Source organism: Ursus arctos, unplaced genomic scaffold (assembly GCF_023065955.2).
Source record: "Ursus arctos isolate Adak ecotype North America unplaced genomic scaffold, UrsArc2.0 scaffold_9, whole genome shotgun sequence".
Classification (NCBI taxonomy): domain Eukaryota; kingdom Metazoa; phylum Chordata; class Mammalia; order Carnivora; family Ursidae; genus Ursus; species Ursus arctos.
This window is the reverse complement of record NW_026623111.1, coordinates 52,302,959-52,325,203: the sequence shown is the minus strand read 5'-3', so window position 1 is coordinate 52,325,203 and position 22,245 is coordinate 52,302,959. Positions and strand designations below refer to the sequence as shown.

Below are 22,245 nucleotides of genomic sequence, written 5' to 3'. Positions count from 1 at the left end.
AGTTACCAGTTATTCATTATTCTTAAATTCAAGCTCAATTGATTTTTGATTAATTATACTTATCCAACAAGCTTGCTAAACTTACTCACAATTCTAGTAAATTTTTTTGTAAACTCCATAGGATTTTTCTAACAGTCATGTTGTTTGAAAATAAAGAAGTTTTACTTCCTCCTTTCCATTCCAGATGCCTTTGTTTCTTTGTCTTATCACACTGATTGGAGGATCCAATACAATGTTAAGTGGAAGTGGAAAAGGTGGACAACATCACTTTGTTCTTGATGTTCATTGGAAAACATTCATTCTTCCATGGTGGGATATGTTGTTAGCTGTAGGCTTTTCATAGATTCCTTTTATTAAGCTGAGGAAATTTCCTTCTGTTGCTAGTTTGCATAGAGTTTTGTTTTGGGGTTTTTTTTTTAAGTCAGAAATGGGTATCTAGTTTGTCAAACACTTTTTCTTCATTCATTGAGGTGATCATATGGATTTTCTTTTAGTCTTTTAATGTAGTGAATTATAATGATGGCTCTTAGATTATTATACAACCCTTGCATTCCAATTCTAGGATAAAACTAATTCGGTCATGATGTACTTTTACATTTATGTGTAAAAATTCTGTTAAGAATTTTTGCTTCTGGTTACCTAAGACAGATGAATCACTGAACACAACCTCTGAAACTAATAATACTCTATATGTTAATTAGTTGAACTTATATTAAAAAAAGGAAAAAAAAGAATTTTTGAATCCGTGTATGTGAGGGATATTGTTGTGGAGTGTTTTTTAATTCAGTGATTTTGTGTTTTGATACCAGGGTAATGCTGATCTCATAGAATGAACTGAGTATTTCTTCAAATTTCTAGAAAGTATGTGTAGAATTGGTATTATTTTTCCTTAAATTTTTGGTGGAAATAACAATGGAGTTTCGAGTTTTCTTTGTGGGAAACTTTTTAACATCTAATAGACATGGTAACATTCAGGTAATATACAATTGACCCTTAGCTCAGATCCATGTGGATTTTTTTCAATAAATATATTAGAATTTTTTTTGAAAATTTGCAACAATTTGAAAAAATGCAAACCACACAGCCTAGAAATACTTAAAAATTAACAAAAAGGTATGTCATGAATGTATAAAATATATGTAGAAACTAGTCTGTTTTATCATTTACTACCATAAAATACACACAAATCTATTATTTAAAAAATTTATCAAAACTTATGCAAACAAACACAGAATATACATGGTGCCATTTATAGTCAAGAGAAAGGTAAACCAACATAAAAATTCAGTACTAATTCGTAACTGCATAGCTAATATATCACTGTATGTTAACTGGTGGGAATTAAAAACTTTAAAAAATCATAACTACATAAAAATTAACTGTAGTGCATACTATCCTAGTGTTATAATTTTGTAGCCACCTCCTGTTGCCATTGTGGTAAGCTCAAGTGTTGGCAAGTATCCCCTTAAAACACCATGTGATGCTAATCATCTTAGTGTGAGCAGTTTCTGTCTTCAGTAAATTGTGTATCTCAGTAAAAAGTGACCTCACGGTTCTCACATATTTTTCATTGTGTTTAGTGGAATACTGTAAACCTTGAATAACACAGTGGGTCCCCTACAGTGTCACCAATGATGCTAGAAGTGCTCCCTAGAAGTAGAGAAAAGCCATGACATTACAAGAAAAAGTTGAACTACCTGATACGTACCATAGATTGAAGTCGGTAGCTGTGGTTGCCTGCCATTTCAAGATAATTAAATGTAGCATTAAGGACCATTGTTGAGAGATAGGAAGGAAGGGAGGAAGAAAAGGAAGTTTGTGAAGCTGAAGCTGCAGCTCCACCAGCAGGCACAAAAATCTTGTACTTTTTGCAAAATTCCTTTTTATCTTGTATTGAAAATGCAGCTTTTATGTGGGTATGAGAGTTGCTCTAAGAAAAACATGCTTATACACTCTAATATGATTTGAGAAAAAACAAAGTCATTATAAGACAACTTAAAGCAAAAAGAAGGTGAAGGATCTAAAGCTGGAGAATTTAATGCCAGCAAAGGATGGTTTGATAATTTAGACAGGGACTTGGCTTAAGAAATGTCAAGATAACAGGAAGAAGCACTTGCTGAACAAGAGGCAGCAGTTGAGTTCCAGATGGCTTTCAGAAAATCATTGTGGAGAAAGAATATCTACCTGAGCAGTTTTTTAATGCAGATGAAAGTGTCCTGTTCTGGAAAAAACAATGCCACAAAGAACATTCATTGGTAAGGAAGAGAAACAAGCACCAGGACTTAAGGCAGGAAGAGATAGGCTCACTCAACTATTTTATGCAAATGCAGTTGTGTTTATGATGAGCACTGCCCTTACCTATAAAGCTGCTAACTGCCCCCCCTCCACCCTTGAGCCTTAGAGGGAAAAAGTAAACACCAGCCACTAGTCTTTTGGTTGTACAGCAAGAAGGCCTGGACAGTAAAACTCTTTATTCTGAATTGGTTCCATTGATGTTTTGTCCCTGAAGTTAGGAAGTACCTTGCCAGTAAGGGACTGTCTGTTAAAATTCTTTTGATATTGGACGGTGCTGTTGGCCACCCAGAACCCTATGAGTTCAATACGAAAGGCATCAAAGTGGTCTCCTTGCCCCCCAAATACGTCTCTAATTCAACCTCTAGATCAGGGGGTCATAAGGACCTGTAAGGCTCATTACACATGGTACTCTATTGAAAGGATTGTTAATGCCATGGGATAGAAACCCAGCAAAGAGAACATCTTGGGAAGGATTACAGCATTGAAGATATCATTATTATAGAAAATGCCAGCAAAGGATTTAGGCCCAGAACAGTAAATTCCTACTGGAGAAAACTGTGTATAGATGTTGTACATGACTTCATAGGATTTATGACAGAGCGAATCAAGGAAATTAGGGAAGAGATTGTAGCTATGGTAAAAAAAAGAAGGGTGGGGGCAGGTGATGGGTTTCAGGTTATAGATTTTGGAGAAATTCAAGAGCTAATAGACACCATACCAGAGGAATTAACAGAAAATGACTTGATGGGGGCACCTGGGTGGCACAGCGGTTAAGCGTCTGCCTTTGGCTCAGGGCGTGATCCCGGCATTATGGGATCGAGCCCCACATCAGGCTCTTCCGCTATGAGCCTGCTTCTTCCTCTCCCACTCCCCCTGTTTGTGTTCCCTCTCTCACTGGCTGTCTCTATCTCTGTTGAATAAATAAATAAAATCTTTAAAAAAAAAAAAAGAAAGAAAATGACTTGATGGAAATGAGTACTTCCAAAACAGTACCAGGTGATGTGGAAGAAGATGTAGAAGAAACACTGCCAGAAAACAAATTGACATTTGATAATCTGGCAGAAGATTTCTAATTATTCAAGACTGCTTTTGACTTCTTTTATGGCATGGACCCTTCTGTAATTCGGGCACTGAAACTAAAGCGTATTGTGAGAAAAGGATTGGTACCATGTAAAAACATATTTAGAGAAATAAAAAAGCAAAAAATAGACAAATCATGATGTATTTCCATAAAGTTACACTGAATGTGCTTGTATGTCTTGCCTACCCTTTCTCCTCCTCCACTTCTTCCACCTCTGCTACCCTGGGCAGCAAGACCACCGCTGCTGCTGCTGCTCCTCCTCCTCCTCCTCCTCCTCCTCTTCAGTGTGAAGACAATCAGAATGAAGACCCTTATGATCAGCTTCCACTTAATGAATAGTAAATGATCACCATGCTGCACAGTTAATAAACCGATCTGTTGTGTGTGTGTGAAAAACTAACTGTACCGAAAGAACTGTATGAGACATTTATGTGTCATCATCATCATCTAAGTATTCATTGTGTAGAACATCATATAAAAAGTGGGTAGCCTGTCCTTACATAGGCATAAGATGAATATGTAATTCAAAATTAACATGTTATCTTACTGTTTCGTATCTTTACTTTCAAAGAATTGCATTATTCCACAGTATGACCCCCTCTCTCTCATCATTGGAGAAACTGCTTATCAGCTTCTCATTACAAGTAGGTGGGTTTTTTAGAAAATGTAACAAAGTTTCCAGTACTGTCTAGATGTTTGACTACAGTAATATATGCCATGAAAATTTTGTAAAGATTTACTCATTAGTAAATAAGCTAGGCTGCCAAAAGCAATCCCATTGCTGCTGCTTTGTTTTTAAATACATGGATTATTAAACTTATAAATAAATATGGATTCTTTTTCATGTTATCTTTTTATTTTTAATGTCTGATGTTAATACATATAACATCTACAGTGTTTTGTATCATGTAAGACAACATTGATATAGGTACAGATGATTCATTTTATAAACATAATTTACAGTACCAATAAATACAGTACAGTACTGTAAATGTATTTTCCTTATGATTTTTCTTAATAACATTTTCTGTAGCTTACTTCATTATAAGAATATGGTGTATAATACACAGAAGTTACAAAACATGTTAATTGACTGTTTTTGTTACAGGTGAAGCTTCCAGCCAACAGTAGGCTATTATTAGATAAGTTTTTGTGAGTCAGAAGTTATGCACAGATTTTTGACTGTGGAGGGTTGGTGCCCCTAACTTCAACATTGTTTAAGAGTTAATTGCCTTTCTTTTTGAGTGAGCTTTGAGATTTTGTCTCTTTCGGAGAGTATGTTTGTATCTTAGTGGTTGAATTTAGTGGCGTAAAACTGTTTGTAATTTTCCCTGAATACCCTTTTTAATGTCTGTAGAATCAGAAATGATGTTCCTTCACTCATTTCTATTACTGATAATTTGTCTTTTTTCTGATCATTCCAGCTAGAGGTTTATTGATTTTATTTTATTCTCAAAGAACCAGCTTTTAGTTTTGATTTTCCAGCTTTTAGTTTGATGTTCCATATTATTTTTCTGTTTTGTATCTTGGTGATTTCTCTTCTTTTTGGGATTTTTCTCCTGCTTACTTTGATATCAATTTGCTTTGTTTTTCTAATTTCTTTTTTAATTAAGTTTTTATTTAAATTCCAGTGCAATTAACTGTACACAGTGTTATATTAGTTTCAGGTGTACAGTATAGTGATTCAGCAATTCTATACGTTATTCAGTGCTCATCAGGATAAAGTATACTCTTAAATCCCTATCACCTGTTTCACCCCACACACACATACACACCCTCCGTCCAGTAACCATTGGTTTGTTCCCCATAGTCTGTTTCTTTTTCTTGAATTTGTTGTTTCTTAAATTCCACGTGAGTGAAATCATATAGTATTTGCCCTTCTCTGTCTTACTCTGCTTATCCTTATACTCTGGCTCCATCCATGTTATAGGAAATGACATAATTTCATTCTTTTTTATGGCTGAATGATAATCCCATTTTATATATATACCACATTTTCTTTATCCATTCATCTATCAATGGACAGTTGGGCTACTTCCATAATTTGGCTATTATAAATAATGCTGCAAGAAACAGAGGTGCATGTATTTCTTTGAGTTAGTGTTTTTGTATTTTATGGGTAAATAACCAGTAGTTTGATTAATGGATAGTAGAATAGTTCTATTTTTAACTTTCTGAGGAACTTCCATACTGTTTTCCACAGTGGTTACACCAGCTTGCATTCCCACAAACAGTGCATGAGGGTGCCTTTTTCTCCACATCCTCACGAACACTTGTTGTTTCTCGTGTTTTTTTGATTAGAGCTGTTCTGAGAGGTGTGAGATGATATCTCATTGTAGTTTTGATTTTGCATTTCCCTAATGATGAGTGACTTTAAGCATCTTTTCATGTGTCTGTTAGCCATCTGTATGTTGTCTTTGGAGAAAAGTTTATTCATGTCCTCTGCCCATTTTTAAATTGGATTATTTGGGGGGTTGAGGGTGTTGTGTATGAGTTCTTTATATATTTTGTATACTAACCCTTTATCAGGTGTGTCATTTGCAAATATCTTGTCCCACTCAGTAGGCTGCTTTTTTAGTTTTGTTGATTATTTCCTTCACTGCAGAAGGTTTTATTTTGTTTTAGTTCCAGAGTTTATGTTTACTTTTTTATCCCTTGCCTCAGGAGACATCTGGAAAAATGTTCCTATGGCCAGTGTCAGAGACATTACTGCTGTGCTCTCTTCTAGGATTTTTATGGTTTCAGGTCTCACGTTTAGATCTTTTATCCATTTTGAATTTATTTTTGTGTTTGGTGTAAGAAAGTGGTCCAGTTTCATTCTTTTGCACGTTGCTGTCCAGTTTTCCCAACACCATTTGTTGAAGAGACTGTCTTTTTTCCCATTGGATATTCTTTTCTCCTTTGTTGAAGATTAACAGACCATATAATTGTTGAGTTCATTTCTGGGTTTTCTGTTCTGTTCCATTGATCTGTGTTTTAATTTTTGTGCCACTACCATACAGTTTTGATTACTACAGCTTTGTAATAACAACTTGATGTCTGAAATTGTGATACCTCCAGTTTTGTTTTTCTTTTTCAAGATTGCTTTGGCTTTTGGGGGTCTTTTGTGGTTCCATACAAATTTTAGGGTTGTTTGTTGTAGTCCTGTGAAAATGCTGTTAGTATTTTGATAGGGAATCTAAATCTGTAGATTGCTTTGGTAGTATAGACATTTTAACCATTTTCTTTCAATCCATGACCATGAAATGTCTTTAATTTCAATTTATTTCATCAGTGTTTTATACTTGTCAGTACAGGTCTTTCATTTCTTTGGTTAAGTTTATTCCTAGGTATTTTATTATTCTTGGTGCAGTTGTAAATGGGATTTTTTTCTTAATTTCTTTTTGCTGCTTGATTATTAGTGTATAGAAATGCAACAGATTTCTGTATGTTGATTTTTGCATCCTGCAGCTTTACTGAATTCATGTGTCAGTTCTAGTTTTTTGGTGGAGTCTTAATGGTTTTCTATATATAGTATCATATCATCTGCAAATAGTGGAAGTTTTACTTCTTATCAATTCTTACCAATTTGGATGCCTTTTATTTCGTTTTGTTCTCTGATGGCTGTGGCTAGCACTTTTAGTACTGTGTTTGAATAAAAGTGGTGAGAGTGAATATCTTTGTCTTATTCCTGACCTTAGGGGAAAAGCTCTTGTTTTTTTCCCATCAAGTATGATGTTCATTGTGGGTTTTTCATATAAAGTCTTTATTATGTTGAGATATGTTCCCCTCTACACCACTTTGTTGAGGGTTTTAATCATGAATGGATGTTGTACTTTGTCAAATGCTTTTTCTGCATCCATTGAAATGATCATAATGGTTTTTATCCTTTCTATTGCTGATGTGATGTTCTTTTTTTAGTTTCTTAAAGTGGGAGGTGAGATAATCAATTTTTGAGCCCGTTATTCGTTAGTAATATGTCTATTTCATGCTAAAAATGTCCCTCTAAATACTGCAGTATATGTATCTCACAGATATGTCATTTTCATTCTGTTCAGAAAAATTTGTAACTTTTTTTTTGACTCAAATGTTATTTAGAAGTGTATTATTTGGCTTCCAAATATTGAGAGATTTTTCAGAGATCTTTCTGTTGTTAATCTCTAATTCAGTTCCATTGGTATCAGTGGATAAGCTTTGCATGACTTTGTTGTTTTGGGTTTTTTTTTTTTTTCTTAGTGTTTTGCTACAGAATATGGTCTATCTTGTCATTGTTCTATATGCATTTAAAAGAATGTCTGTTCTGTTGTTTGTTGGGTTGTCCTATCAATGTCAAATTGATTGATAGTGTTTTTCAGGTATTCTATATCATAATTGATTTTCTGTCTAGTCTTTATACCAATTATTGAGAAAGGGGTGTTGTCTTTCATTTTGTGTTTGAACATTTCTCATTTCAGTTCTATCAGTTTTTGCTTTGTATAGTTTGAACCTCTTTTATTAGTGCATAAACTTTTAGAATTGTTATGTCCCCTTGATGTATTGATGTATTGACCCTTTATCATTTTGAAATGGCCCTCTTTATCCTGGTGGTTTTCTTTGTTCTGAAATCTATTTGTCTAATATTGATAGAGCCACTCCAGTTTTCTCTTGGTTATTGGTAGCATGGTTTATCTTTTTATACTGATTTATTCCTATTTGTATACTCATCTTATTTGTGTATTTAAATTTGGCTCTTTGTAAATAGAATATAGTTGGGTTTTTCTTTTTATTCAATCTGCCAATCTTTGTCTTTTAATTGGAGTTGTTAGACCATTTACATTTAATGTGAAATACTGATACCATTTTTGCTTTGTAATGTCTGACCTCTTACTGGTTTTCCGTTTTTTCTGTTTTTTTTTTTTAATAGTTGAGCATTTTTTATTATGATATTTCATCTCCTTTGTTGGCATATTACTGTACTTTTGCTTTGTTTTTTGATTACTTCATGGTATGTAGTATATATCTTTAATATATTACAGTGTATGTTAAAATACTATTCTATCACTTTCTGTATGGTATAGGAATGTTACAACAATATACTTCCATTTCTCCTATCCCAGGATTTCACTTACTGTTATCTTACATTTTACTTCTACATATTTTACAAATTTGCAATTCATTATTGTTTTGGGCTTAGTCAGCTATCTTTAAAAGAGATTTTTAAATAACAAGAAAGGGTTTTTATATTTATTATTATATTTGTCATTTCTGGTATTCTCTTTTCCTTTGTGTAAGTTAAGATTTCCATCTAGTGTCATTTTCCACCTCCCTGAGGATTTAGTGTAACATTTCTTATTGTGAAGGTCTGTCAGCAGTGAATTCTTTCAGTTTTTGTATGTCTGAAAAACTCTTTACTTTCTTTTTTTAAATTGAGTATAGAATTCCACATTGACAGTTTTTTCCTTTCAGTGCTTTTAAAATGTTGGGCCACCGTTTCTGATCTGTAGTGCTTCCTGGGAGAAAATCAACTGTCATTCTTATCTTTCCTCTGTAAATAATGTGCCCTATTTTCCCTGATTGCTTTTTATATTATCTCTTTGTCATGGTTTAAACAATTATGATACGCCTTGGTGTAGTTTCCTTCATATTTCTTATTCTTGGATTTGTTCACATTGTGGTCTGTGAGTTGATTGTATTCCTGGAAAAATTTTAGTCATTAGATCTTTAAATATATTTTTATCTCTCTTTTTCTCCATTCTCTTTCAGGGACTCTCATTCTTATTCCACAACTCATTTATGCTGTGGGCTCTTTGGGTTTTTAGTCAGTCTCTGTGTTTCATTTCGGAAAGTTTCTATTGCTGTTATCTTCAAGTTCACTTCTGCAAAATTGAGTCTATTAATTCCATCCAATATATATTTCCATCTTATTTACTATGGTTTTTATCTTTAGAGGTCTTGCTGCTCATGCTTTCCTCTACCTTTTTGAACATATGGATTATATTTTATAATTATTTTAACATATTTGTCTATAAAGTCTATCATCTATGTCATTCCTAAGTCTGTTCTATTGTCAGTTTTTCTATTCATCATGAATTGTATTTCTCTACTTCTTTGCATACCTGGTAATTTTTTAATATATGCCAGATATTGTGAATTTTACCTTTTTCATTTTGAATTCCTTTAAATATTCTTGAGCTTTGTTGAGAGACGCAGTTAAATTACTTGAAAAACAGTTTTATTTTTTCAAAGCTTGCTTTTAAGCTTTGTTAGACGAGATTAGAGGTGACTTAGGTCTGAGGCTAATTTTTGCCCATTATTGATATATTCCTCTGAGTATTCTATCCAGATTTTCCACTTGGCTGGAGAGGAACACAAGCTATTTCTGGTCCTGTTTAAACAACCATCATTGTTTCACAAGCCCCTCTCAGGTGTTTCTTGCTCCAGCTTGAGGTTGTTTCCTTATATGCATTTGCTGATCTTTCTCAGCTAAAGACTCAAGGAGAACCCTCTACAGATCTCTGGTGCTCTCTGAGTGCATCTCTCTGCTTTCAAATTTTAGCCTTCTTGAATTCAACAGCCCTGTCTCATCAATTCGGGGGACCACCAAGTTCTGTTTAGGTTCCCTTCCTGCACTGCAGCCTGGAAACTTGGTAGCTAGGGCATTCATAAAGCTCACCTCATTTGTTTTTCTTTTCTGAGATTACTGTCCTGAGATGCCTGTTCTCTGTGTCTGAAATCTGTTATTTATATTGTCCAGTTTTCAGTTGTTCAAGCAGGCAGAGGATAAATCTGGTCCTGTTACTTCACCATGGCCAGAAGTAAGAGTATTAATGTATTTATTATGTATCTCTTATATGCCATTCTTTTCCATGATTTTCCAATGCTTTTCCTTTTTTGATTATTTATTAATTCCTATTAAGTCTTCAGAATTCAGCTTGGATAAAGCTCATTTGTGAAGCTTTCCATGACCTCCACTAATAGAGATAATTGCTCCCTTTTCTGTATTTCAGATTCCTTTAGTTTCTGGTACTTTTGTATATAGTACTTAATAAAGAATTATTTGATTATTGATCTTTCTCTCTTGATAACATGTCACAGGCATTCTGCTAAGTATTTCATATATTTTATCCTACTTAATTTAATCCTCATAGTACCCATATGAGGTTGTTATTATTATGGTCCCCACATAGTGCCAGTGCCTGGCATGAGAAAGATATTTTAATAAATTTATCATGGCGAAGATAATTGAAGTGCATCCAGAAGAAGGTGATTTGAGTGTTGAGGGGGCCTCAAAATTATGTCATGTTTGGAATTGTTTAAGGAACTGGAGATGTTTAGCCTGGAGAAAGAAGACTCTGGAACCTGAATACCATCTTCAAATGTTTGGAGGGCTGTCACATCGAAGAGGGATTAGACAAGTTCCCTATGGCCCCAAGGAGGTAAAATTAGGACTACTGGGTGAAAACTGTAAGGAGATATCATACTTTGATGAAAGGGAGAATTTTTAATGAATAGGGCTCTCTAATCTAAAAGTAGAGTAGATAACCCTGGTAATTTCTTTCCACTGGATACCTCACTAATATTTTGAGTATCCACTTAGTAGAGTAAGCTGTAATATAACAATGCCGGACTTGAGTTTATACTCTAGGCTCTTTAAATCCCATCTCTACTACTTACTAACAATATGAACTTCATAGGATTTAAGTGTCAATTTCAGAGTACCTGACATTGCCTAGCACAAAGTAGGTACTTAATTATTACCCTTTTCCTTGGTGGCCAAACATTGAAAAGGTAGATAATTTAGGCGACTGCTGAGAATCTCTCTTGAGATTTTATGATTTTTTGGAAAACTTTGAGTCATATATCTTTGTTTTATTCTTTTGTCTGTAAGTTCTTTGTCATTCATAACCCAGTTTGTGTCATGGCTATTCATTATTTACCTAAGTAGTCTTCAGACTAATTCATGAGAACAAGTCTGAGATGAAAAACATTTTTTTAACGTAGTTCCTGTGACTCAGAACATAGGAAAAAAGGATTCAAGTCCTCTGCTATGTAGAACATAAACATGTTGTTTTTGTTCTTATGTGCTAATTCATTTCATTAATTTAGCAAGTTGTTTTTATATGCCTATAATGTGCCAGGCCCTATTAATCACTGAGACTACAATAGTAAATAAAGCAAAGGTCCTGCTTTAAGGAATCTACAGTTTCCTAGGAAAAAATAGACAAATAACAAAAATACATTGTGATAAATCTTGTAATAGCTTGAGTGTAGGATGTCATGGATGCACATAAAAGATGATCCTGCACTGTCTTGAGTAAGTTTAGGTGTCAGGGGACATATCAAGGGGGAAAGTAATGTAAAAGCTGAGACTGGAGGATGAGTAGAAGTTTCTCAGGCAGAAAATATTAAGGGAGAGGAATACTCCAGAAAAATGTCTGATGGCCAAAGACAACATACCACGTTTGGGGAACTGAAGACCTTTAGTCCACCTGGAACATGGAGTTTGATGGAGGAATGACAAAAGATGAGACTAAAGAGACAAGCAGAGACTAGCTTATGAACAGCCCTGTGACTAATACTAGAATCTAGACTTTATCATAAGGGAAATAAGAAACCATTGGAGTTTTTAAAGCAGGGGAATGATTTGACCAGATTTGTATTTCAACAAGATTATTCAGGTTATTAGGAAGTTAATAGGTTACATATAAAACTGAAAAATCAAGAAAAGTATAAACATATTACTGGGAAAAAAAGGAGTAAATATTAGAAGAAACAACTAAAAGAATTGAGAGTGGTTGCTTTGGTGTATAGGAATCTGAGTAGGGAAGAGTTAGGTCAGGGAACTGATTTTTTTTTTTTATTTCCTCCAGTAAACCTTATTAGAATGATTTGACTTGCTTAATCTACATGCAATGTAGCATAGTGGTTTAGAGTATGAATGCTGGGGCACACGGGTGGCTCAGTCAGTTAAGTGGCTGCCTTCGGCTCAGGTCATGATCCCAGCATCCTGGGATTGAGCCTCAAATCAGGCTCCCTGCTCAGGGAGAGCCTGCTTCTCCCTCTCCCACTTCCCCTGCTTGTGCTCTCTCTCTCTCTCTCTCTCTCTCTCAAATAAATAAATAAAACCTTAAAAAATGCATTTAATAAAAAAAAAGTATAAATGCTAAGTCCAGACTGCCTGAATTGAGTCTTACTTCCACTATTTATAAATTAATTTCTCTGTGTTCAAATTTTCCTTTCTGTAAAAATGGAATAATAATAGAACTTGTAGAATTTTGTGAGGATTAAATGAGTTGATACAAGTAAAACACTAAAACAATGTGCGGTGCATAATAAACACTCATTTATTCTGATATTACGTATCAGCACTGTTAAGGTACTGACATACAAGAATAGACAAATTTACTGTTACGTTGGTGGAGGGGTTTAAATGTTGCTTTTAATAATCAAGAGAACAAGCAGACAAAAAAATCAGAATGGGTATAGAATTCATCAACATGGTTATTAAAATTAATGTAATTGTATATGTAAAGAATATTGTATCCAACCAACTGTTGAATACATTCTTTTTAAGAGCACATGGAACATTTGCAACATTTGCAAATTCTCATATTAAAAAAGTAAAATCATATAGATTGTGATATCTAATCACAACACATTTAGGCTAGAAGTTAATACAAAAGATAACTAGAATATTCCCCATGAAATTAGAAGTTTAAAAATACACTTAAGCTTAACCCATAAGTCAAAAAAGAATCATAATTAAAAATGGAAAATAATAATAAAGTACAATGTATCAAATTTTGGGGTGCTGTTTAATATCAGTTCAAGTTTTACATATGTATTTTAGAAAAGAAAACCTGAAAACTAGTAAGTTTTTATTTCAGGAAAAAAGAAAATAGAAGACACCAGCCAAGGGCTAGCCTTATAAGCAGGCTAATGACCAAGACCTATTGTTAACTTTTTCCTACACATTAAGGATGTGAAACTACAGGGACTTTGATATACTGCAGGAGTGGAGTTATTTGGTACACTTCAGAAAAACAGTTTGGCATCATCTAATAAAGTTATCCCTATACTTCGTCTCCTAGATATTTTATGCTATACACACACACACACACACACACACACACACACACATATATCTCTGTAGAAACTGCTCTGTACACATGTGTATCATGAGACATATCTACATATCTAAGAATGCTCATTGTCTCACTATAAGTAACTGTCCAAAGCTATAGAATAGCAGGGGTGCCTGGCTGGCTCAGTTGGAAGAGCATGCGACTCTTGATCTCAGGGTTTTAAGTTTGAGCCCCCCAATTGGGTATAGAGATTATTAAAAAAAATAAACTTAAAAAAATCATACTACAAAACTATAGAATAAATTATGGTATGTTATTACAGTAGAATAGTACAATACAATAGAATAAAACAACTGAAAATTAATGAATAGCCACATGCATTGATAATAAATAAATCTCATAAATACAGTATCATTCAAAAGAGGCATGACAGAAGACAATATTCAAAATGATCCCACTTACATAAAGTTCCAAAACAGACAAAACTTAAATATATTGCTTAGGGTTACACAAATAAGGATGGCAAGACTATATAATATACAATTCCATATGTACCATAGTAGATGTTCAGCAAATATTTGCTGAGTAGATGGATAACTTGGATCTCTGAAACAGAAATGGTAAATACTGATTTAAAAAGAAAAGTCTAGATTTTATTATATTTTGCAAAAATAAGGAAGGAGGGGCGTGTGGGTGGCTCAGTCGGTTAAGCATCTACCTTGGGCTCAGGTCATGATACCAGGGTCCTGGGATCCAGCCCCGCATTGGGCTCCCTGCTAAGCGGGGAGCCTGCTTCTCCCTCTCCCACTCCTGCTGCTTGTTCTCCATTTCTCTCTCTCTCTCTCTCTCTCTCTATATATATATATATATAAAATAAATAAATAAAGGAATAAGGAAAGAAATAACAGCTTATGTTTATGAAGTTTCTTCTGACTAGACAAGAAAACCCTTTTCAGGCTTTTAAATTGAATATAAATGGCCGAAATACAGAAATTAAATAAACATCTATATACTAGCCAGGCATACATTAAACCAGCATGTATGTTGTGAATTCCAAAAAAGATACTTGTAAACCAAAGGGTTCAGTTATTTGTACTTAATTCATCTTTCAGTGATTCTTGTAAGAATCTGTTGGAATGTCCATTATCTTTAAAAACTTGGTACAGCATCAAGTTTATCACTGTTCTTTCAAATTAACTTTCTTTTGCCTTTGTTAATTGTATCTGACTTTTTTAAATCACCAATATGTATTTTTTTAAATTCCCGTTCTGATGCTACCTTGTGGCTATTAGTATGGATGGCTTAATAAGATCCCTTATATACTTTATCAGCATTCATATTTAAAGTAATGTTTGGGGGCACCTGGCTGGCTCGGTTGATAAAGCATGTGACTTTAGATCTTGAGGTCGGGAGTTTGAGCCCTATGTTGGGCGTAGATACTACTTATAAAAAGAAAGAAATAATGTTACAGAACTGCTATAAGTCATCTAAACTCCAAGAAGGGAATCAGTTTTTTTGTTTCAGAAATCCTGTTTATAGTGAAAGGCTTAAAGTGGAGATAACAGACTCAGATGCCTATAGTGGCCCCTGAGGTAATACATGAAAGGACCAGGATGGAAACTGTGGCAAGTCTAGAGCACATAGTCCTCCCTATCTAAACAGGACAACTCCTACTCAACTCCATCTGTTTGTTGCCGTGAGAGAAGGTCGTGCCAGAGCTTCAGTTTTTTCAGAATATGTCATATTATTTGGCAATTAATTTAGGAATGTTAAACGCTGTGCAAGTGATCCAAAATAGGTCTGGGGTGCCTGGGTGGCACAGCGGTTAGGCGTCTGCCTTCGGCTCAGGGCGTGATCCCGGCATTATGGGATCGAGCCCCACATCGGGCTCCTCCACTGGGAGCCTGCTTCTTCCTCTCCCACTCCCCCTGCTTGTGTTCCCTCTCTTGCTGGCTGTCTCTATCTCTGTCGAATAAAATAAAATAAAATCTTAAAAAAAAAAAAAACAGGTCTGTGGCAGGATCTAGTTGCTAGACTATTCATTTGCAAACAACTTTAAAGGATATGTAATTTAGGTGAAGTAATTAATTTTTCACTGTGTTTTACCTTTAGTCGACAGAGGTACGTTCTTGGAGACACAGCAATGCAGAAGATGGCCAAGTCCCATGTTTTCTTAAGTGGTATGGGCGGTCTGGGTTTGGAAATTGGTAAGTAGTATTTTTATTCATAATTTTATGACACTTTGAGCAACATAAGTTAAAGAATTTAATTTCTTTCCCTTGTATATATTGTTTCCTATAAAGGAAATTAAATCCAAAATCTTGAGAAGATTCAAATTTGGTTCTTCTAGCAACATTTCTTTCTTTTTCTTTTTTTCTTTTTTCTTTTTTTTAAGATTTACTTATTTGAGAGAAAGAGCAAGCACAAGCAAGGGGAAGGGGCAGAGGGACAACTTCCCACTGATCAGGGAGCCTGACCTGAGGTTCAATCCCAGGACCCTGGGATCATTACCTGAGTCAAAGGCAGACACTTAACCAACTAAGCCACCTAGGAGCCCCTTGACAACACTGTTTCATAATACTGTTACATTCTTCCACAAGGAACCAATGACTCTTGCTTCTCTTTGTGATGTTAATAGCCATTAATGATCATTTCTGTATCTTTAATTCATTATGACAGAGCACACACACATATTTATAACAACTTGTCTGAAAGTTGTGGTATGATTATACCTCATCGTGGTATGATTATAGAAAATTTAACTATTTCCTTTTTGTTCATCTGCATTTTCTAAGGAACTTGTATTTCTTAGATAGTAAAAAAGTTAAAATTATTCAGAGATGTGACCAAGCTCCATCAAAACTGTCTAATATGCATTCCTGATATTAAGCTATTCCTTTTTCTTTTTCCTTCATAGCAAAGAATCTTGTTCTTGCAGGAATTAAGGTAAGTGAGTAAATGTCCTTGGTTAAAGTAATTGTTTTTTGTGAACTTTTTTTTTTGCTCATCATTAGTAGTAATATTGTTTACACTTTTACCTAATTATTGCTTTTGCTTCATTTAGTAGCAAAATTATTTTAATGCTGTATTTTCCTCTTTTTAATATTACAGAAAATTTCAAAATTACATGACAATAGAATAGTTTTAACATGTACCCATGTACCCATCATGCAGCTGCAATTACCTGCTCATACACAAATTTGTTCCATGTTATCTCTCTCCCATTCCCCACTCTTCCCCAACCGCCAAATTATTTTGATATAAAACTCAGACATCCACATAGGGGAAGGGAAGGAAAAATAAAATAAGGTGAAAATTGAGAAGGAGGCAAACCATAAGAGACCCTGAACTCTAAACAAACAGGGTTGGGGGAGGGGTGGGGGGATAATTGGGTGATGGGCATTAAGGAGGGCACTTGATGTAATGAGCACTAGGTGTTATTTGCAACTGATGAATCACTAAATTCTACCTCTGAAACTAATAAAAAAAAAGCCTCAGACATCCTATTATATCATCCTTAAATATATTAGTATATATGTCTAAATGATAAGGGTGCCTTTCGAAAGCATAACCACAATACCATTCTCACATCTAAAAATGTAGCCAATTCCTTAACAGCATTGTCTTAGTTAGCTATTACTGGAAACAGATTACCCCAAAATTTAGCAACTTAACACTTATAAGGGTGTGCAACTTACTTAGCTGATTCCTCTGAGGATCTCTCATGAAGCTCCAATCACAATAGTGGCAGGGCTGCAGTCATCTCCAGGCTAGGGAAAGAATCTGCTTCCCAAGCTTGCTCTCACAGTGATTCACAGGATTCAATGGCAGGGTTGTTCCACTTCACATTCCCACTTCAATTCCTTACTGGCTCTTGGTTGGAGGTTCCCCTCAGTTCCTTGAAATACGACCCTTTCCATAGGAGCTCACGATATGGTAGTTTTCTTCATCAGAGTAGGCTATCAAGAAGACAAGAAAGGGATGTACTAGCAAAACAATCACAGTCCTTTGTAACCTAATTTCAGAAGTGACATTCCATTATCTACGCTTGTTTGCTAAAAGCAATTAACTAGTTTATGAATGTAAGGAAAGGGAATTACACGAATGCTCCAGTAACAGGAATTGGAAGTTATTGGGGCTGTCTTACAGCCTGCCTACCTCAATCATCAAACATCTAGAGTTCAAATTTTCCCAATTGTCTTATGAAAATTTTGTTCTAATCAGCATCCAAGTTGAGTCCATATACTGAACTTGATTGCTTTCAACGTATAGATTTCCCTTCCCTGATTTTTTCCCCCCTTACAACGTACTTGTAAATGAAACCAGGTCATTTATTACATATACCTCTGCCCGTGCGTTTCCTGTAAACTGGTAGTTCTATCCAGAGATTCAAATTCAGATTCGATTGTTTTGGCACTACTGCTTCACAGATAATTTTATGTTTTCTCATCAGGAGGAAATCATAATCTGTGGGCCTTGTTTTTGTAATTATTACTAACTATTAATGATCATTGCCTAGATTCATTATTTCATTAGGGATAATGATATTCTAATTCTGTCATTTCTTTTTGATTTAATAGCTGGAATAATATTTTACACAATTTTCCATTCATCACATATTTAGATTCACTAAAATGTAGTTTGTACATGTATAAAAGGCAGGATAAAAACTTGATTTTTTTTTCGCCCTTTCAAAATCAGTAGTTTCCTTTCATCCGCCAACAGTGACTAGTGAACTTGTGTGGCATGTGTGTATATGTGAACATCATGATAAACATGGATTTAAACATATTGATTTGTTTTGATCCAGTGTAATTGTTATTCTCGTTGATGCTTAAATTGTTTCATCTTGTCTTATTGGGATCTTCATCAAGTTCTTGAGTCCTTTTGATACAACCCTAGTACTCTTTGTCACTGATGGTAAAGTCTTTTCAGTGGACAGAGCTAGAAAATTGATGATGAGTGAACACTGAAATTTCTGAGTTTCAAGTTTAGGATGATAGCATATCTACCTCTTTAATTTTATGATTTTGTATTTGTATCTCTTCTCTTACTTTAAGGGTTTGAGTCTTAGTGATATGGACCTAATTATGTATTTGCTTTATCCTATATTATATTATACCTATTTATGAAATAACTTCAGCATAACAATTTCAATATTGTTAACAATACAATTATTATATCACTTTTTGATTTTCTTTTTTTATCCTTGAGAAAAATCCCATCTATATTTGGCAGGCAAATTAACTACTTTTTAGAAAGTAGTGGTAGTGGATTTTTAGGGATCACTTTTTAAAATCTAACTTACTTTTACTATTATAAGACTTACGTAATTCAAAGTAGAAATTATAGGGGCGCCTGAGTGGCTCAGTCGATTAAATGTCCAACTCTTGATTTCAGTTCAGGTCATGATCTCAGGGTTGTGAGATCAAGTCCCACCTTGGGCTCTGCACTGGACATGTAGCCTGCTTAAGATTCTGTCTCTCTCCTTCTCCCTCTATGCCCACCACCCACCCCCACCCCCCCACCCCCACCACATGCTTGCACTCCCTCTCTCAAAAAAAAAAATAGACAAAGTAGAAATTATAAAGCAAGGTTTATTGAGGTAAGTCTACCTTCTCTCTAGCCAATTCCCTTATTAGGTTGCCTGCCTTTTTTCATGTTTTTAAACATAAGCAAATGCATACATACAAATACGCAAATCTGTGTATGTGTGTGTATAGATATATTATCCCCACTTGCCTTTCTTAGATAAAATGCCATACTTGCCTCCACCTTGTTCCTTATCACTTAACAACATATCCCGGGATTATTCCCTAATGATAAATACATACATTTCCTTCTTTTTTTATAGCTGCATGGGTATACATTGTATGGATGTATCATATGTTATTACCCAGTTCCTTACTGGTGGACATTTTTATTATCTTCAATTCTTTTCTATTGCAAATAGTGCTACAGTTAATACGCTTGTACTTATATCTTTTTGTATCTTTCCCAGTGTGTCTTTGTGGTAGATTCTTAAAAGTGGGATTGTTGTGTCAAAGAATAAAAGCACATGTTTTGGTAGAGATTGCCAAATTCTTTTCCATTGAGGGTATGCCACTATACATTCCCACCAATAATATATGAGAATGCCTGATTTACCTCATTCACCAATAGAGTATATTGTCAAACTTTTGGATTTATGCCATTCTGTTGAATGAGAAAAGGTATTTCATTCTTGAACAGGGTTGAACCTGCTTAAATACTTTAAAGGGCCATATGCATTTCTTTTTCAGATCTCTAATATAAGTTAAAAAATGCTCCTTCCAGTTAGTTATCTTTCTTACTTTGAACGTAGAGCAGTTGGAAATGTTTGTTTTTGTGGGTTCTTTTGATTTTTTGTATTTTGATTAATATAGCATGGTACTTTCCTAAATTAAAATTCTCTTATGATTTAAAGTGGTCTTTCCATTAATATTCCTGGGTTTCCAGATGTATATAGTCCTACCCTCTGTGAATGAATCCAACTTTATATCCTTCCCAGTTCTTAAGCTTTTAATTACTTTGTATTGTCTAATTACCCAGGATAATTCTGATACAATATAAATGGTATTGGAGATAGTTGTCTTATTCCTGACTTTAACTAAGATTTTTCTCTTTTTCAAAGGCACTTACCATTCATGATACAGAAAAATGCCAAACATGGGATCTAGGAACCAACTTCTTTCTCTGTGAAGATGATGTTGTTAATATGAGAAACAGGTGAAGATAGGGTATTTTGATGTATTATTGTAGGATTTTTTTTTTTACTCCTGCAATTACTTAGAGTGTTTTCTGTGTCCAGAACACCAGTTCGTTCATAGTTGTTTGACTCATCACCATAAATTCACATCACTGTAGAAAAATAAGTGCTAACATATACTTATTTATATTTGTGAAATTTTTAGGATATTAATATTGTTACCTAGAAATGAATTTAAGATTATTAAAGGTTTTTATTATGGCTGAATTATTGAAAGATTTAATGGGCTTGGAACCATAAGAGTACACTTTGGGATTCTCTGGCTTACTATGAAATATGACAGTATGCTGCATCTCAAGATTGTATAGTTATCTGTAAACATAAGTAAGTCTTATCTTCTTTCATCCTCTATAGTTTGTCAAATTTCCTTTGAAATTTTCTAACGTTCAGGTTTCTCTGATGTCATCAAAGTGTCCGAAGTATGAGGGATTGGGTATATTGAATGAAAGAATTGTGAAGTTTGTTTTGTTTTGTTTTGTTTTTTTAGAGCTGAAGCTGTACTTCAGCATATTGCAGAACTAAATCCATACGTTCATGTCACATCATCTTCTGTTCTTTTAAATGAAACCACAGATCTCTCCTTCTTGGATAAATACCAGGTTGGTACTCTATTTTATATTAGATGTTATTGACAGATTATAAGGCAAATTGGTAAGTATTATTGTAGTATATAATTAATTAAACCTAGTCTTTTGAGCAGAACAGAAAATTTTAGGTTAAAAGACTTCCTTTAGAATAATACCTTTCAAATGCTCCACTTTAGGAAAGGGCCTGAGAACTACTGACCAAACCATTACATTTGACTAATGGTTTTGACTAATGACCATATACATGTGCAAACCCAGCTACTTTCACAGTAATGTGCGTAAAAAACCACCCAAAACTCTGTGGTTTCTAGCAACATGTATTTCTTTCTTCTCCATCTTCATGTCAGTTGGAGTTCAGCTGTTCTAGGATGAACTCAAATTGCAGAGTCTTTGTTTTGTTCCATATGCCTCTCTTCTAGAACCAGGAGCCACCAAGAACATGGTGCCATGCCAATAAAAGAAATGCAAAAGGGCAAGTCCAACTATCTAAGCATATTTCAAGCTTCTGTTAGTGTTACTTCCATTAATACTTTATTGGCTAAAGCAAGTCACATGGTCAAGCCCAAAGTCAAGCAGGAAAGTACCTCTGCTCTTCCTAAGGCTATTTGCAAAGGATGATGTATAATCTGATTGCACAGGAATAAAAAATGCAGATCAGCATTCAGTCTAATAACAACAACAATTCTCAACACCTTAGATGTTTCAGAAGTGACCAGGTTGACCCTGGTTTTCTCTGTGATTAAATTATGATGTTGCTTATTTAGGGAGAAACACTCCTGTGTTCCACCTTTACTCAGTGCTTTTGACACTGTGTAACCATTTGTGTGTGGATTTTTCTCCCAGCATAACAGTTCTCCAACTCCCTGGACACCTAATTCAGTGTCCTACAGTTCAGTTCAGTTTTGACACTATCTATCTGGAGAAGATAGCTTCACATTCCACACATTAAGAATTCATTCCCTTAAGAGCACTCCCTCTTTGCCCCATTTCTGATATGAATCACAGTTCCAGGCTGTTACCCTGTGCTTCTGAGGACTGGCTATAAATCAGAGGTTCCCACATCCCCCTCCTAGGGTCCAATTAATTTGTCAGAGCAGCTCACAGAACTCGGTAAAACAGTTTACTTACCAGATTGGTTTATTAAAAAAGCTATAATTCAGGAACAGATGAAAGAAATGCAAAGAGCAACGTATGGGGAAGCACACAGCTTCCATGCCCTCTCCAAGTATGCCACCTTCCCAGAGCTTCCATGAATCTGGAAGTTCTCTGAGCACCTAGTTCAGTTTTATGAAGGCTTCATTATGGAAGCACAACTGATTAAATGATTGATCTTTAGTGATTAAGTAAATCTCCAGCCCCAGTCTCCTTCCCGTAGGTCTGAGACATAGGGCTGAAAGTTCTGACCTTCAAATCACAAGGTTGGTTTCCCTAACAATCAGCCCCCATCCTTAG

General features: G+C 34.8%; 1 protein-coding gene across 1 annotated transcript in view; it reads left to right on the top strand.

Moving 5' to 3' along the window:
- Window positions 1-22,245, top strand: part of UBA6 (ubiquitin like modifier activating enzyme 6) — an 85,691-nt gene that overhangs the window by 9,218 nt on the left and 54,228 nt on the right. Inside the window, exons 3-6 of the mRNA XM_026508984.4 lie at window positions 15,532-15,626; window positions 16,337-16,365; window positions 20,072-20,166; window positions 20,694-20,805. Coding sequence (XP_026364769.3) covers window positions 15,532-15,626; window positions 16,337-16,365; window positions 20,072-20,166; window positions 20,694-20,805 — 331 coding nt within the window. The remainder of the gene's footprint in view (window positions 1-15,531; window positions 15,627-16,336; window positions 16,366-20,071; window positions 20,167-20,693; window positions 20,806-22,245) is intronic.